Source organism: Rhamphochromis longiceps, linkage group LG2 (genome assembly GCF_057381845.1).
Source record: "Rhamphochromis longiceps isolate RC_006_pf linkage group LG2, R_longiceps_female_GT1.1, whole genome shotgun sequence".
Taxonomy (NCBI): domain Eukaryota; kingdom Metazoa; phylum Chordata; class Actinopteri; order Cichliformes; family Cichlidae; genus Rhamphochromis; species Rhamphochromis longiceps.
Genome location: NC_140558.1, coordinates 33,347,720 through 33,366,361, shown reverse-complemented (window position 1 = coordinate 33,366,361; position 18,642 = coordinate 33,347,720). Strand labels below are relative to the sequence as shown.

The following is an 18,642-nucleotide window of genomic DNA, read 5'->3' as shown; positions in this document are numbered from 1 at the left end:
CCGCGCAAAAATATCACGCATTCAAATGAAAACTTAACCTGTGTACACAATGCATTTCGATAAGGGGCTAATAACGGAAAGTAGTTTATATAGTCTGTTAGTCATATGTGTGTCAGAGGTTTTTTCAGCTGTCTTTTCACCGCATTTTAAAGCCATGTTATAATGAAAACTGACATTAGCATTGAACCATTTAAACCAAATCATTTTCTTTTTATATTTGTGTTTTGCTATCTGCCTTTAACTATCTTATATTCGGGCCAGTTTAGGCTCAGTTTTACCCAAAGAGGGGATGATTTTCATGATGTGGACGAATCATATTTTATAAATGATGTTCTGGAAATTTACTCTGATTCTACCGGTAAAATGCAGACATCTGATCTGCCCTTCTATCATTACAGTTCAGCTACTATAAACACTTTTAATATAAAGCAAACAAACAATATGACAGCTTTGTGGCATGGCATGCTTCTAGTGGGCAATGTCTTTTTATAGCTACTACTTAAAAGCACCAAGTGTACAACTGGTTGCTTTCAATTGCTCCTTCCGCTGTGCAACTGTCTGCATGTTGCATGTAGAAGCAGATAAAACATGCTGTGTAATAAGTCTTTGTCTTCAGTGTAAAAGATCGTTTGCGTTCTGCATAGTGTGATAAGCTTGATCTCTTTTGTCTGTTACATTCACCCACCACTTCCTTTTTCCTGCAGAACAGGCATAGATTTATCAAGATGCTAGAAACATTTTTCTGAGAATTTGGGCCATATCGACATGATATCATCCCACAGTTGCTACAGATTATTTTGGTTGGATATCCACAGTGTGACACTCCTGTTCCACCACACCCCATAAGGGTGCTTTATTGGATTGAGATCTGGTGACTGGAGGCCATTTCACTACAGTGAACTCACTGTGATGTTCAAGAAACCCCTTTCATATTATTTGAGCTTTGCGGCATAGTGTGTTATCCTGCTGGAAGTAGCCATCACGAAATGGGTACACTTTGGGTATGAAGGGACAGCAACAATGCACACATCGTTACTAAATTTTGCCAAATTCAGCTATCTACTATCTGAATGTTGCAATAAAATAATTGGGATTGTTCAGTTAGCATATGTGAAGCAACGTTTCAATTTCCTGGTCATAATTAACAGGAGTTGCACCTGCTGCGGTCTTCTGCTGCTGTAGCCCATCTGCTTTAGGGTTTAACTGGCTGTGCGTTCAGAGATGCACTTCTGCATCTTCATCTTCATCTTGAGTTGATCACATGTGATTGGCTTATATTTAGATATTTGTGTTTATAAGCAGTTGAACAGATGTACCCATGAAGTGACTGTATATGTGTGTCTCTATTGTAACAGACCCTGTCCCTCTGTTGAGATGTTCTCAAACCTTACAAATATGTAAAAGCGGGACATTTGTAGAGACCAAAATCCACCTCGGCATATATGTTAAAAGGCAAGAAATGAACTGTGAGAGCCAACATAAACTGCCTGCTCATATTCAGGAAACATAACTGTAAGTCTTAAAATACACCTACCCTTTATGTCTCTGTTAGCTCGCTCTTGTGGCTCTAGGTTTCTTGACTCAGTTCTCTTTTTTAATCACATGTTCGAAAAAAACAAACCCATTACCCATCCACATAGCCAGACAATCCACAAGCTATTCAAGCAAGTGAACAAGTCAGAAATATCCCAGAAACTGCCAGAAAGGTCAGTCAACTCTATCAGGTGTATTTGGATATAAGTCTAACTTTTTGCTTTGGTGTGGGAGGACATTAATGGTGATTGGGCATGGGTACATGCTGCCAGTGAAAAGATCTGAGAAAGCTGGCGGTGAGATCTTAGGTCAAACTAAAGGAGAGTATTGGGTAAGCAGGGGGTCAGTAAGAGCAAGGCAGCTGAAAGAGACTCATTCATCAGGGAAAACCAGAAAAGGAAAGCAGTGTGTAGTCCAAGCTCAACGTCAGCACTCAGTGGGTCTCACTGAGCTTGATTTCACCATCTTCCACAAGCTTGCTACCCCTCATACTCTTCTCTCTCACTCTCACACTCTCACACACACACACACACACACACACACACACACACACACACACACACACACACACACACACACACACACACACACACACACACACATTTGGTTTGGACAACGCGCAGGTTATGAGGCTGACTCAGCTCCCATTCTTAGAGTGTTGATGGGATGGGACAGACCACCAAAGTTTTGTGGAAGAAAAACAATTTTAATTTGTAATATTTAAAAGTGAGCAAAGAAAATGTAATATTTAATTTGCTCATGTTTACTCCAAACAAACATTCCAATATATTAAACTGGGTATTGACGAGTGTAAGAAAATGGATTTTAGCTAAAGTTACTGCTTGAGGGAGGACCAAAAGACATCCTTGAACACAAGGAAAAAGAAGTAGTACGCTCCCCTCGGCTTTGATGGCACGTTTCTGTAAAATGACTGCAGTATTTGTACAGGCTACACTTGTAAATGGCAGCCTGTTTCACAGGAAATAAATTACGCTGGACACATTTAACAGCTCACATCTGTGCTCACTCTCCATTTAATTACCCGCTATAGACGGCAAGGTCTGGGTGCCACAACCTGTCATCGCTGCCACACTGGCACAACAGTAAAACTGGTTAAGTGGAAACACTTACACACATGTGATTAATAAATATATAAAAGAATAAAAAATAGCATAACTGAGCTATACTTTTTTTTAACACCCTCTCCTTAGGGATTCTTCAACGAGTCCCTTATGATGTATATCCAAGGGGCTTTGCAGGAGGGTCCTAATGAACTGCTATGCCTAGCCTTGCCAACCAGGTGCTGCCGGAGCTCCACATGAGCCAAATCAAACACACCTTCAGCGACGGCCAAGGCCATGTGTTTGAGCCCTTCCTCTGATTTCCACCTGCTGAGGGCTGATATGTGGACTTTAAAACCCCACCAGACAAAGGAAATCTAAGAAATGTTTACTCTTTATTTGAGTTAGAAATTAAAGTTATCAGTCTTAAACACTTGATTCTGGGACAGATCTTGTGACATGGTAACTACTGCACTGTAAAAGGCAACCACACAAGTTCACAAAGAGAAACTGAGGCAATAATAATGCTGTTAGCAGAATCTAAACGCTGTTCCTGTTTTTTGGTAAATACAGTTCTTTTCTTCTGTGTAACTTGTAAACTGAGTCAAAACCTACGCAAATTAACCATACTAACCTCCCTACTTTCTTATCTACAGTGCTCTTATTCAGTTACTTCTCTCTGCATTTGAATAGCTAATATAACTGTATGTAGGTCCTGGTTGTTGTCGAGGACTGTTTATGAAACTCACCTGAGAGAGGAAGCGTCTTTGGCCTTTACTTTGCTCCCAAATAAATGACCTGTAGCTGAAAGATTGATAAAAGATGAAAAAGCCATTTTTAGTAAATTCTGAAACAAGGCTTCTATTGTATAAAGTGGAGAGATGACAAGCTGAGCATGCTGAAGTACAAGTTTTGCCTCAGAGTTGGCACACAGGAGGAAAAAGAACAGTTCCATCCAGTCTTACTCAGATTAGAAAATTGGGGTGAGAGGTGGGGGTAATGTGGAGGTTTACCGGCAGGGCTGCGTTGATTAGAAAGGGGGTAGTGTTCCTAGTGAAGCAGAGAAGCCGTATTCAGTAACAGCACCACTTTCTTTAGCCAAAGCCAACATCTGCTGCCGACCGGCACAGCCGTCTCTACTTCCCTTTAAACTCATTGTCGGATTTCTCAAGGCCTTAAAATCCTGCTTGGAACCGGTTTGGACAGGGATGTAAAGATGAGAAAATGCTGTGAAAGTATAATTTTGTGTTACTAAATCCAAATCTTTTAGGGTGGGTCTGCTATTGATTTACTCTTTACGTGACAGAGAGGCAAAAACCACAGAAGCAAGACAGGAGCTGAAAACTACCTGTACCAGCAAAAGCTACCATTGCTATTTATAACTTTATGAATGGTTTTCTCCAGCTCAAGCTAAGAAATCCTTAAAGAAACTGGATTCTGTTTTATGGCTCCACTGTTAATTACGGGGTAGGAAAATGAAGTGTTGTTAAATTTATGATAGCCTACTTCACAGCACTTTGCTCACATCCTCTGGAAGAAATTGGCAAATTAGGAGGGTAATGAACAGCCAGTGAACACAATTAAATCTCAGTCTGAGAAATTCCCATGTAGCAGATTTAAAGGTTGTTACCACATAACAAGTTTAATTGGTTAATCAATAACTAAAATAGTGAAATAAGTGTCTGAGAATGTGAAATTTAACTCCCACAGCAACAACTCAGAATGAGTGGTTTCTTAAAGCAGAGTGACCTTTTTTAACATGCCTGAAATGACCGCTTACTGGAAATAGACAGCTGCGGTTTACGAGGATATTAAGAAATTCCATTTTTATTTACATTTTTTAAAAACACGAGCCTAACGTAAGTTAAAACAAACAAACAACTTTAAAAATAACCTCCAGAAACCGAGCACGATGTTTATTCAGGGTCCGTGATATTCTATTACTGGTGCATTGTAAGGTTACTCATTCTGTAAATACTGTCATCAAACCATTTTGTGGCTTAGCCTTGCGTTCGTGGTGAAATTATTTTGGCAATATGACAATCCATAAAAGAAAGAGCAAATGTGGAAGGCGAGCAAGAATATATCTGTGGTATTGGCCTATCACAGTCTTTTTAGACTTCAGAGTCTGTCGGGTCTCTGGGGACGTGGCTCTGTTAATATTTGTGGATGTGATAGACGTGAGTGTTCGTATACGTGTTGTTTGCATTGTGGTCTTGGATGTGAGCAGAGTTGTTGTCAGCCTGGCGAGCTGCCGCAGTTACAGCTCTGAGCGGCAGAAAACAGATGAGTCACATCTCATAAGTGTGGCTGCCCAAAGACCAGGAAACTCTCTTTCCTCTAATTTTTTGCATACTTTTGAGGAAAAGCAGTAATATCACAATCATGATATGTAATGTATTCCCTCTAGAACAGCACGAGAATAAACATGATCGTATAAAACTTCAGGTCCCTTTTCCTCCCTCTTTCTCTGTTTGTTCTGTCATAAAGTCTAAAGCTCCGCTCTAAAGATGCCTTTCCTGCTTCAAGACAAACATGCCCATCAACCTCAGCTTTATACTCTTTTGGGGGGCGGGGTCATTCTTCCTTTTGCACCCCACGACCTCCATGCCCACAAACCTCAATATCAACACTTGCAAGGTGTGATGTTTTACATCTCACTATGTTGACCAACTCCTCGCTTCAGTATATCAGTTTATTTTTGTCTGCTAGCCACATTTGACGTTGGTGACCATGAAGTATTCATTATATTCAAGATTTAAAGCAAAAGAAATATTAACCACCAGCCTTATTTTTCAAATTTGATTCCCTGTAAAATCGCCCTGTTTCCCAGAATTGCATTGTTGCCATTTTTGCCAATGAAGGACCTCAAGAAGGAGTGCAATGTTCAGTGGAAACTGTGCAGTGTTTCGCAAGGAGACGGCCCTGAAGGGAACAGCGTCAATCACTTTGTGCTTTTAGCTCTGCTATGAAATGAAGCCTGATCCTAGCTTCAACAGCACCAGAGCTCAAAAACACTTGTGATTCACAGTGACAGGCAAATACCCAATGTATGTTAGATTAATTATTTTCTACTTTTTATAGTCTGATTTTTAGCTGTTCTCTACAGCTATTCCACTGTTCCCAGTCAAAGTGAACCTGTATCATGATGGTGATCTACAGTGCAGATATTGTGGAGAAATACCTCCAGGAGCTGTGGGTGAGGCTGTGCAGTCCTGCTGCTTTCTGTTGACCCACTGGATGATTTGTAAAGTGCTTCCATGACGCCCAGCTGGAGATGTTATCAGAGTCAGAGAAGTCTGTTCTGTCTCTCTCGTAGGGTCTGCAGTGCGCAGAAACAGCAGGAAAAATAAGAGTGTTTGTGAGTGCAGTACAGAGTAGAGTGGAGACCTGTGTCTGTAGGGCCCCACAGCCACCCTGAGACTCAAATCTCCCCCACACATGGTGTTTTTTTTTCTGTAGACCCTCTGTCAACTGTGTTTTAACCAGGTCAGATGGGGAGATATTGCTCTTGCTTTCTAAGGTTTTCTGAAGTTTATAGGGTGGCATATTGAAATGATGATCATGATGGAGCACAAATGAAGAGGAGAGTCTATGATGCAATTATTTTGAGTACTAAGTATGTTTTTAAAGCTATTTTTTACAGTCAAAGACCAACAAAGCTACATTAATATCTAGAATAATGCAGCACAATGTCCAAATTCAGCAGAAGTATCACTAATGTGAGATGTAAACTCTCCATTAACACCTGGATGTAGTAGAAATACTGTATTTTCTTTGGCAGTGGGGTCAGTAGGGGCTGATATTATTTCAGTGAGGCAGCAAGGCAACTGGGCGGGGTTAACAGGAACACTTGGAAAAGTGGAATGCTTTCAAAGGTGGCAGAAAGTGTTTGGAGATTCAGCGAGGCTGGAGGTGTAGCTTTTCTTAGTTTTAGGTTGCTTAACTGCCATTCAAGTGTACAAGGGGTTACTTGCAACACCTTATGAGGGGATTTTTTTTAACCCTGAGTCTCACTGCATTGTTATTTAGCGCCAGCTTACTAAATACAAGCAAGCTTAAGTAATTTAAAGCGTCACAGGAACCATGGCAACGACAGCTCTCACCGGTTTCTCCATGATGAGCCTGCTGAGCCTCGGGTACCTGACCTGGGATCTGATGAGCCCTAACCAGGTGGAAAACGATCCAGAAAAACCTTTTATTGGCAGATTTCCTGTCCCTCAACCCCCTCATATTATTTTCATTATGACAGATGACCAGGGGTTCAATGACATTGGCTATCATAGCTCAGACATCAGGACACCGGTGCTGGATAAACTGGCTGCGGATGGCGTGAAGCTGGAGAATTATTACATCCAGCCCATCTGCACCCCATCCAGAAGTCAATTCATCACTGGCAGGTAAAGTGTCCTGTGACTGGACTGCTCCTTATTTAAAATAAATGCTTTGTATTCCTAGAATTAGACCATACTGATGTTTAACATAGATGTAACTGCTGCCTGATGAATTAAACTACTGGATTTTAAAGCAGCTTCCTGTTTTGTGAGCTTGTATTTGAATGCATGGGGACAGTGGAACCAAGACCACTCTTCTAGAGATAATGGCAAATCTAGAAAGTGTACAGCTTTTATGTTTCAAAGCTATCAATCAGGTCCAAACATGTGATTTCCGACTATATATTTCCAATTAAAGAAAAAGGATGTAAAAGATGTGCTTGCTATTACACAGCCTTCTGTCTGTGTTTTGACTGGCATACAAATATAAACAGACACAAATCTGGAGTGTATCTTCATGCCAATCACCATAACCTGTTTGAGAAAAACAGGGCAGTCTCCTTCTCCCTGTTCTATTTTTCTAAACCTCTTTACAACCCCTCTTATTCACATTTCTGTTTAACCTGTTGGATGTGATTGGATGATATGGATTAAGGCTGTCTTGATATCAGATTTCCCTCCTTTATTATTGCGCCCAAAAGATATGCAACCTCAAAAACGAATCTTATCCCTAAATGCAAACAATATATTTTTCCTTTTAAATATTTTCTTAATCTTAAATTCTGCAGGTACCAAATCCACACTGGTCTTCAGCACTCCATCATCCGACCTCGCCAGCCTAACTGCCTGCCTTTTGACCAGGTCACGCTCCCTCAGAGGCTACAGGAACTCGGCTACTCCACCCACATGGTAGGGAAGTGGCACTTGGGGTTCTATAAGAAGGAGTGCTTACCCACTCGCCGTGGCTTTGACACATACTTTGGATCCTTAACGGGGAGTGTTAACTACTACACCTATGATGGCTGTGATGGCTCTGGGCTGTGTGGCTTTGATCTCCATGAGGGGGAGTCAGTTGCCTGGGGTCAGAGTGGAAAATACTCCACGCATCTGTACACAAGGAGAGTACGCAAGATCCTGGCAACCCATGATCCTCAATCCCAACCGCTGTTCATCTTCCTCTCCTTCCAAGCTGTTCACACACCCTTACAATATCCAGATGAGTACATCTACCCCTACCTTGGGCTGGAAAATGTGGCACGCAGGAAGTATGCTGCTATGGTGTCAGCTGTAGATGAAGCGGTTCGTAATATAACATACGCTCTCCGCAAGTATGGATACTATCAGAACAGTGTCATCATTTTCTCTACAGACAATGGAGGTCAGCCCTTGTCTGGTGGAAGTAACTGGCCTCTTAGAGGACGTAAAGGAACCTACTGGGAAGGTGGCATCCGGGGTCTGGGATTCGTCCACAGCCCTCTGTTAAGGAAAAAGAGGAGGGTGAGCAAATCACTGGTGCACATTACTGATTGGTATCCCACATTAGTGGGATTAGCAGGTGGTGATGAGTCCCTCACTGAGGGGGTTGATGGGTATAATGTGTGGGAGGCCATCAGTGAAGGAAAAGAATCACCTAGGCTGGAAATCCTGCACAACATCGACCCTCTGTATAACCATGCACACACTGGCTCCCTGCAGAAAGGATATGGCATTTGGAATACAGCCATTCAGGCCTCCATACGAGCTGGAGATTGGAAACTTCTGACAGGAGACCCTGGTTATGGAGACTGGATTCCACCACAAATACTTCCAGGTTTCCCCAGTAGCTGGTGGAAGCAGGAGCGTCACACACGTCCTCGAAAAACAGTGTGGCTTTTTAACATCTCCGGGGACCCCTATGAACGTTATGACCTTTCTGAGCAGAGACCGGATGTTGTGAAGCAGCTGCTTGCCAGACTGGTGTACTACAATCGCACTGCAGTGCCTGTGAGGTACCCATCAGAGGATCCGCGGGCTGATCCCTATCTGAATGGAGGTGCCTGGGTCCCTTGGGTAGGAGATGAGGAGGAGGACAACTGGGGCAGTTTTTTCCAGAAAAAAAGCATGGATTGGAAGAAGAAGCTAAAGCTATCCAAAAGCAGGTCATTTTTCGGGAAACTAAAAACTCGGATCATGTCTAACATAGTATAGGAGAACACAACCAAAAGAAAATCACTGGTTTAATGAAGAGGTGCTACTTTAGTTGAGAGAACATCTGAAGATGTGTTCTCACTCATGGGCCAGGTTTCTGCAAGATCGAGCTGTAGCTGCAGGTGCATGTTCGATTTCTGTAAGAATAACCGATTGGTGATGTTTTCATTATTAATTTGTTTGTATCTCAATTACAAGTGTTTGTTTTGCAAAAGTGAACATTATAAGCTTCAAAAACACATGAGCGAATTCCATTTTACAGGTGCTAGTGTGTTTACTGTTGCACAGGTAAGGGTTGTTTTACAAACTCAAAATCTGTGTACTTGACAAGAATGACAAGGTGGAATCATCAGAAGCTTTCTAGCTTTGATTAATGTAAATGATGACTACCTCTGTGGCAATGTGACATTAATTGTAGACATTATTTCCTTCATTAAATTAGCCTCTGGATTATTGTATTTACATATTTTCTACTGGAAGAATATTCTTTGTTTCTGTACACATCAGATTCTTTTTGTGCTGTTCTGTACTTTTTATAGCAGCTACCTGTTCCACTGAATATTAGAAGAGGGCTTCCTTCTTCATTTGTCACAGCTATTCACGATGAGCTTGAACGATTGCAAGGACTTTAGCAAAAACCAGTACAAAGCAACATAGCAATATGTTTTAAAAAACAGGCTTGTTTGCCTCATTGTGCCAGAATAAAAAGTGATGAGATGCCCAGCCGGGCACATATATGCTGGTGGACATGCATGTACAGACATAGCTGTTTCTTCTATTTTTAGAGCAGGGTAGGAGGAAGCATGGAAAACAAAAGTCAAAGTAGCTTCAGTGTGTTTAAAAGCCCCGTACTATTCGCACAGGTTTACTGCACCCCTATAAGAGTGGTAGCTTCCATCTCTACTGTAATACAGGAACTACCGATGTAGGTTCTTTTTTTTTTTCACACAGATGGGTTTTCTCAGTTCCAGTTGAGTGATTATATGTGTGTTACTGCCTTAGCCTGTCCTGTTGTGTGCGTCCATTAAAATGTAAGTAAGCAATGTACATTCTTCTTTTCTAATGATCATTTTTATTCTTCTTATTCTGTTCTCCATCACTCCTCTTGCTTACTAACCTTAATTAAGAGTAAGTGAAGAATTGTAAAGCTTGCTTCCACCTGTGCAGAGCTGCAATGTTTAATGTTACTATGTTCATAGTGACTATTTGATATTTACTTTTTAAAGTTTATTGTGCTATTACAAACTTATTCACATAAAACTCTGTATCATTTGAATTTGTTTTCTTTACCCAAATACTTGTGAGTCAAAAAATCATGATTTTTCATATTGAATTCAGCCTCCTTTGTTGGATAAGAGGATTCTGTGTTTTAATATTTTCTGGAGAACATTGCCTCACAGTTTCATATTGTGGCAAAGATTTGCATCCTTTTCGTGTGGTGCTTTTAACCAGGTTGTCTGCATTTTATTTGTTCTATATCTTTCATTTCTCTTCCTTTTTGGAAAGCAAACTTATGCAAACCTACAAACAGAAAAAGACATCTCTCCTGCACACCCTGTAAAGACTGTTAAACAATAAAGTTCTCCTCACAGAAGCTTCTGGACTATCGGTGACTTAATTTGTCACTTTAGTTTTGGTTTGCTCTTTCTCACACTATCTGTGGTAACCAACGTACCACGTGTGGCTGACTGTTCTGAAAGTGTGACTGCAGTTCCCAGTGTTGTTTAGATTCAAGTTTTCACATGCAATTACAACAGAGAGGAGAACATATTTGTTCATATGTGGTAAATATTTCTTAAGATCAGTTCAGTACAGCAGCCTGTCTCAGTTCTCTTTGTGTTGGCAAGGAAAGTGAATCACTTTATTTCCTGCCCCTGTGAAAATACCCTGCCTATATCATCTCCCGTTTACTGTTTCCTGTCAGTTAGGGCTGAGGTTCACAGCAGATTTACACCCGGATGTGTCCAAAATTTTCTAGATTCATTTTAAAACATTAAAACCACAGCGTGGGTGAATAAAAAGCATGGAGCAGTTTCTTATTCTTGTGCTAATGGCAGCGGGAACTCATGGTAAGATCATCCTCACAAGATGCCAAACATTTACATTTGTAGTGTGAATTATTTCCACTCATGTTCTTTTGAATGCATCTTTTCCAGCTCTGGTTCCAGTTGATGAGACTACTTGTGACCTCAGGACGAGCACATGTCCATGCTCTCCTCTTCTTGAAGAAACTGTATATATCCAAGTGATGACTGATGCTAATGGCTGTCAACTGCAGTGTTCGAAGGTGCTTCCCACTGAGACAAAAACTGTGTTCAATATGAAGAAAGGAAAAACAACAACAACAGACAAGGAATTTAACAACAGACTAACATTTATAATCAACAACGGGACAATCAAGATCACAAACGTGAGGAGGAGTGACTCAGGTCAATACAGCATTGAGGTCTTTAATTCAAATGGAGTCCAAGAGAAAAACATTAATTTCACCCTGGATGTTAAAGGCAATGGAAACTTTGAAGGCAAGGCACTCTGGAACTTCGAAGGTAACTTACTCATGATTTTATATTTTTAATATTATTATACAGTTAATCAGAAATGTAAGCATGTGGGAGTAGAACTATTAAACACAGTACACATCTCTTGTGCAACTAATGATAGAAGATGAAACAGAGAAAATGCAGAGACATGCAAATGTATCATGTTGTTTAATGTTTTCGATTTCTTGAGAAGAATGAACAGAATATTTGTTGATACAACATTTTTGTATCTGTTGGTATTTTCAGTTATTTTAGCCACACAAGGGCAGCTGTTCATACCACAATTTAGTTATCTTTTTATTTCTCAGTAACTACCACCTAAACTTAAAAGGCACACTAAAACTTTCCACTTGGTCACTGATTATTACTAGCTGCACTATATGAGTATGGAACGCCAGGACTGCCATAATGAATTAATTAAATACACCATTAAATAATTAATTAAATGTGGCAATAATTAATTAAAATTGGAATTAATTAATTAAATAAATAGTTATGACACATGTAATTAATTAATTATTGACACATTTAATTAATTATTTAATGGTGTATTTAATTAATTCATTATGGCAGTCCTGGCGTTCCATATATGAGCACATTAAGCTGTGAAATGGATGTGTTGTAGTAGGTGTGGTTTTATGACAGGAAACAGGTGGTTCAACAGAAGTTGTCAGTGTGGTTTTTCTTCAGTGTCTAACACTATACCTCTGGTGTGGTTTAGTGGGAGTTAGCAAATAATCACAGTCAGAGCAATAAACTTTATCTACATAACACTTTTCTTAACTAAGTGTTTCACAGAACAAATGAAAAGGAATAAAAGATAAGAACAAATGTGAATCTGGAACTGTCAAGAAGTAAAGATCTTGGAAGAAACATAACCTCGGGTTCTTGATACATGTATCAAGATCAATTAATGAAGTATTCAGCCATGATCGAAACTGCATAATGGTAGCTAAGAAAAATGTCTAGGATTCATTATGTTTTTATATCTGTAATCTGATACCTCAGCCTCATAACAAACTGACTTGTTTCATGTTGGGATCTTCTATGTTGCAAATACAGTGACATTTACGTTGAACACTTAAATAAATTTCTAATTGTTATCACTGTGATCTTCCCTCAGCAGACAAGTGTCTTTACCTGGTCATAGCCTGTTGTGTACTGGCATTTCTCCTGATAGCAGTGTCATGCTGTTTTGCGTGTAGAGAAATTAACCATCGTAAACAAGGTAACATGCTGTCTAATGATCAACAATGCTCAATAAGCAACTGCATCATTCACTGAATAACATAATTGGATGGGGAAGTTAAAAAGTGTTTGTTCTGCTGTATCTTTTCTATATTTTTACAGGTTCACGTGCTCCTGTACTTTAAGCAACAAGATGACTGAGCTGACCTCTTCAATAATCAACACTGGACACTGAACTAAAGATTCCTAAAAATTGGGGAAAAAAAATATCAAACTACAAAAAAAGAAATCAGGAGGTGACTGTGATATTTTCATTTTATACTTGTACATACTGAAAAAGACTTGTTGGGGTTTTGTCTGTAAGGGTTTTTGTAGGGTCTTTACTGTACAATATATTGCACATTGAAGCAACTGTAATTGTGATTTGGTGAAATATAAATAAAACAGAATGGAAATTGATCCAAAAAATGTATGTAGATGATTAAAATGTTCATTTCTAAAGCCTGTCTGAAGCCTGATTATGCAACACTAAAGTAAAAAAAATAAATAAATAAATCAAAATTTCAATGTAATTTTTTTATGTATAGCATTAGCTAGAAATATAATAAAAGGTATATTAAACCTTTTGATTTCTTAAAGTTTTTTTTAAATTTGTCATTTAACTCATATGTTTCTTTCACTGAATAAACATGTGATAAAAAAATTAATAGTTTAAAAGCTAAAACTGTTATAACTGACAGGACTGTATGTGACTGTAGGCAAATGGGGCAGGATAAAATCAAAAGAAATAACAGATCAAAATGAGATTTTGTGGAAGATGCTGCAGGCATGCCTGTGGTTTGTATGTTGACATGTTTCACTTCCTTCAAACTGTAGTAACTGTTTACAATGAAAATCACTCCTTGTATGGCAAAACTTAACTCAGAACACGGAACTGCAGAAAATATATCAAAAATCTGAAGTGCTGAGATTCCAGTTTTTTGATTGCTGCAACACTTCATGTCAGCACAGTGGCCTTTAAATAAAGTAAATAAAAGAATGAAGAGAAAATTTTTCAAATTTCAACTAATATTTTTAAAATTACATGTGGTGATGTCTTTTTGAGTTCATCCATTCACTTATCTACAACTGATTGCTAACAGGAAAGTAGACAGGAAAAAACAAGCTGCAGATGGGTTTAAGGTGATGAGTGGTTTAAGGTGTGTCCTTCGCACTTCTTTGAAACATGCAACAGATACTGTATCAAGTATAATCACTGCATATATTTTGAGGTCATGCTTTGTGTTGTGTTATTTGGCTTTGAGAATGACTATTCTATGCTATCAAAAACAAAATGTCATATAAATACAACTGTCATGTAACTGTGTGAAGCAGCCAGAGTTGAGAACCCAAATGTAGACTCACAGGCAAAACTAAACTGAAATGTAGCTTTTTTGCTGAATTACCAAATATGCTAACCAAGGAACTCATAAGGAAACTAAACTGAGATATATTAAGCAGATGGCACGCACACAGACGTGGAGGATATGCAGACAATTTATACAAAGGGAATAAGTGCAGAGGGGAAACACCTGGGAAACAGGGCTGGACATGATCTAACTGGCGAGACAGCAAACAACTGAACGTGATGGACACAGGACACGTGACTATCAAAACAAAACAGGAAGACACGAGAAACCCACACTGAGACCCAGACTGACTAAAAACAGGGAGCAGAGGGAGGAGACACAGACAAGACTAAGGAAACAGATAAATACAAAGGGCACGACTAACTCTCAGAGGAGACACAGGAACGAGTCAAAGGTACAAAAGGAACCTAAAAAAAAAGAAACTAGAAATACAAATAAACTCAATAAAGGAACTAAACTGTACAAAACAAACTTAAATCGTCTTCCTTATGCAAGGAAAGACTCATGAAACTAGAATAAACTCAAATCGCTGGGCCAACGACTCAGGATCATGACAACAAACTCACTATAATTATTACTTGCAGCTGAATTTGAATTAATTATGACGTCAAGTGAAAGCTTTCTGTGGCTCAACTGGAACTGGTGCCAGTGGATAACAAATGTCAGTGAACATTTCAAATACAGTGCACAACTAACAATAAAAATTCAGTAATACCTTATTACGTAATACGATTATGACTGATTCGGTATACATATGGGTAGGTGTGAGGTTTCCCTCTATTGGTTTTTAAAGGCGTTGCGTTTAAAATTGTACTTGTATAACCCTCCACCTACCAAAAAGTAGAACAACAAAACCAAAAACCGAGCAGGAAAAGGTCAACGTTTTTTTTTTAAACTTAACCACAACACATTTTCCACCAGCTGCTGTTTAAATTGTGTCACAGCAAAGAGCCTGTACTTTTCAGCTCTGCTTGTATGAATTGATACATTTGATATAGTGGACCTTAAAATAATAATTTATGTCTTGAGCAATGCTTTGGCATCCGAGCGCTGCTCTAAATCAGTTCCATATCTGACAAACTGGTCCTCTTCTATAAGGCCCTGAGGCTGAAACTTGGCTTTCACATAATGATGTCACCCTTAAAGCTGAAATCCTGGTTTTTAATGCCATTAACCATCAGCTTAGACCCCCCAAAAGAACCTCGGTATAATATTTAATTCCTCTCAAAAATTCGACTTGGAGATTCAACTTTTCATCAAAGCTCACTTCTTTAGAACATTATCAACATTTGTATCACATCCTGGATTACAGTTCTTATTTACTGTTGTGTATCTCCATTTTCCTAATTAGATTTCAAATAAACAATAAGTAAGACTAGAGACCTCGACTATGATAAGAAAATATAAATAAAATCCTAACCTGAAGAATACAAACTAAGAATTCTAAATCCTGGGTCCAATACTGTCCAATGTCCAGTTCTTGTTAATTCAAAGACGAAGCAAAGAGACAACTGCTTTTTTCACCATCAGAGAAAGAAGTGTGATGCACATAATAATGCTACTCTTGGTCAAAGTTTTTACACATCCTCCTCAGAAGTTGATCGCTAACAGGATGCTGTTGGAAGCTGTTGCTGACTGTGTTAACACACTAAATGATGACAAAGATCAATTTTCTTAAGCTGCTACTACTACTTAAGCTACAACAGCAATGACCACTCAGCTTTATCACAATCAGATACGTGACTATTGCATTTGATATTGCATAAAGAAGACATGATTTCTGGTTTACTTAGCAATTGTTGATAATTTTGCTAGTTGTACTGTCATCATCTTGTTAAAAAAACAAGAGTTAAACATTCCTCAGTTTTATTCACAGATCTTTTTTGTACAGTTTTTGGCAAACTTACATAAAAATGTATTATTTATTCCTTTGTTTTCTAAAAGTTGAACTGAGCTAGATGTCATTTTATAATTATTTTACTACATTGTTACTACATTTCTAATTTTTTTTTTACACATACACTTTAACAGTGTGTTTGTAATGTGTTTGTAATGTGTACAACACTAAGGAAGCAGACAATCTGGCAGATTTGCTCAAGCTCAAGTGGGACCTTAAATGCAGGTTGTAAATGAGGCTGATGAGAAACAGGTGGTCAGGCTGAGGCGTGGAGAGGAGCCTCTGCTCAGCTTCTCCTGGACTCAGGGAGTGTTAAAGACTCCAAACAACAACAACAACCCTGTGCAGAAATATGACTTCAGGCTGGGTTGAAGATTTAAGGTGGTTATACAACTTAAATGTATGCACTGATGTTAGAATGTTGCAATCTCTATTTTGCTTTTTATGCTGCCTTTATTTCCAGTTTTTCCAGCAAATATTAAAGAATTTAGAAGTGCTTTTCACACACTTCTGTAGGTCAAAAAAATAAAATGTGATGAATATAAATATTTTATTCATGCCAATATTTTAGAAGCATCTTATTGGAAACTCTAAAAATACAAAAAACAAAACCATCTGAACAAAACTAAGGGAAGTAGGTGAAGGCCACTTCACTTTTTTAACTATCAAGTTAAAACTGGTCCTTATTTTTACACTAGTTTTGTGTTTGCTGCTGCCATGAATACAAACAGTAATGATTAACTTTAACTAAATTAACTTTAACTTTAATGATTAACTTTAACTTTAACTAAATTAAGATAAGATAAGATAACCTTTATTATTTGTTTTGTTACAGCAGAAAGTGGACAGTGCAAAGTTAGATAGCAAAAATTTGAAAAACACTGGAATAGGATAACAATAAGAAAAAGATACTGTACACAAATGTACACAATAGAATTAAATAAAATACTATACTGTATACAATAGAATAAAATAGAATACAAATACTATATACAACTGAGTAGAAAATAACAACGTTGTCAGAAAAAGAGTACTGCACTTAGTGTTGTTGCACATTTGTGGATGCGTGTGTTTGGTCAGTTGCGAAGTTTTGTGAGAGCCTGACAGCAGAGGGGAGGAAAGACCTTCGAAATCTCTCCGTCCCACACCGTGGGTGCCGCAGCCTGCCACTGAAGGAGCTGCTCAGTGCTGTCAGAGACTCCTGCATAGGGTTGCAGATGCTGTTCAACAGTGATGACAGCTTAGCCACCATTCTCCTGTCATTCACCACCTCCTCTGGGTCCAGAGGGCATCCAAGAACAGAGCTGACCCTCCGGATCAGCTGTTCAGTCTCTTCCTGTCCTCAGCAGAGATGCTTCTGCCCCAGCAGACCACACCAAAAAAGATGGCCAAGGCCACCACAGAGTCATAGAAGGTCTGCAGGAGTGGGCCCTTCACTCCAAAAGACCTGAGTCTCCGCAGCAGGTACAGCCTGCTCTGCCCTTTCCTGTAGAGGGCGTCTGAATTATGAGTCCAGTCCAGTTTATTGTTCAGGTAAACACCAAGGTAGCTGTCCACAGCCTCAATATCCATAACTTGACTGTTTAATGGTTGCAGTGGAGGATGTTTGTGTGTGCTGAAGTCTACCACCAGCTCCTTGGTTTTAAATGCAAGAGCTTGAATTTATATATTTCCTTTTTTTTTTAAAATCAAAAACCTTTCAGGTAATTCTCCTTGTATGCGTTGTCACATGCTCTGGCGTTTTGATCACGCACTGTTTTGTTAATGAAAGCTGAGACGTGAACAAGATTCATCATCAGTATGAAGAGATGTAAAGTTTCCCTCTACTGGTTTACGGAGGTATTACTGTTGCTTGTACATAAATGAAATTGTGTCTAAAAAGGACATGCACATATTTGAATACAATAATGCTTGCAGGAGCAAACACAACAACAAACCAAAGTATATTTGTGAACTCAGAATTTGCCCATTAAAACTACTTAAATAGGAGCAGGCTGATTTGTGAAGGCTGAGAAGTTGCCCTGCCACCTTGAATCCAGTGGCTGAGATGGATATTGCCTAATCACCTTTATGCATGTGCAGGCAAATTTTAATTAGTGTCTGCACCTTCAAACATAACATATGAAGGATCATACCTTTATGTCTTATCATCTGAGAATGGGTCCCTTTCACTAAAGAAGTGAAAACATGACTGACTTATCATTAGATGTGCCATCCTCCAAACTCAAGATAGCTGACATTAAGTCAGCTAAACAATAACCTCTGGTTATAAGCCAACATTTTGCCACCTGATTTCTCACATCGTATGAAAGTCTATTTGCTAAGTGTCAATCAGAGGCAGACATTTGAAACACCTGGGGCTTAGCCCTAATGGGTAGTATGATTGTGTGGGATTTTTTTTTTTTTTGGGGGGGGGGGGGGGGGGGGGGGGTATAAATGACTGAAAGAGTAATTGGCTCTGCTTTTTATTTTGCCATTTGTTGAGTCACTTGAAGAGCGAGTAATGTAATATGGGTCAAGTGATCATTTTGATATCAATTTTTCGTGATTCAC

The 18,642-nt window shown here is 39.0% G+C and overlaps 1 protein-coding gene across 1 annotated transcript; it reads left to right on the top strand.

Annotated features, from left to right (window-relative positions):
* Positions 1 to 986: 986 nt before the first annotated feature.
* On the top strand, positions 987 to 11,079 carry LOC146677598 (arylsulfatase I-like). The gene is made up of 2 exons (XM_085424048.1): positions 987 to 6,994; positions 7,657 to 11,079. Exons 1-2 carry the CDS (start codon positions 6,681 to 6,683, stop codon positions 9,053 to 9,055), a joined length of 1,713 nt encoding a protein of 570 aa, XP_085280174.1. The 5' UTR covers positions 987 to 6,680; the 3' UTR covers positions 9,056 to 11,079.
* The last annotated feature ends 7,563 nt before the right edge of the window (positions 11,080 to 18,642 follow it).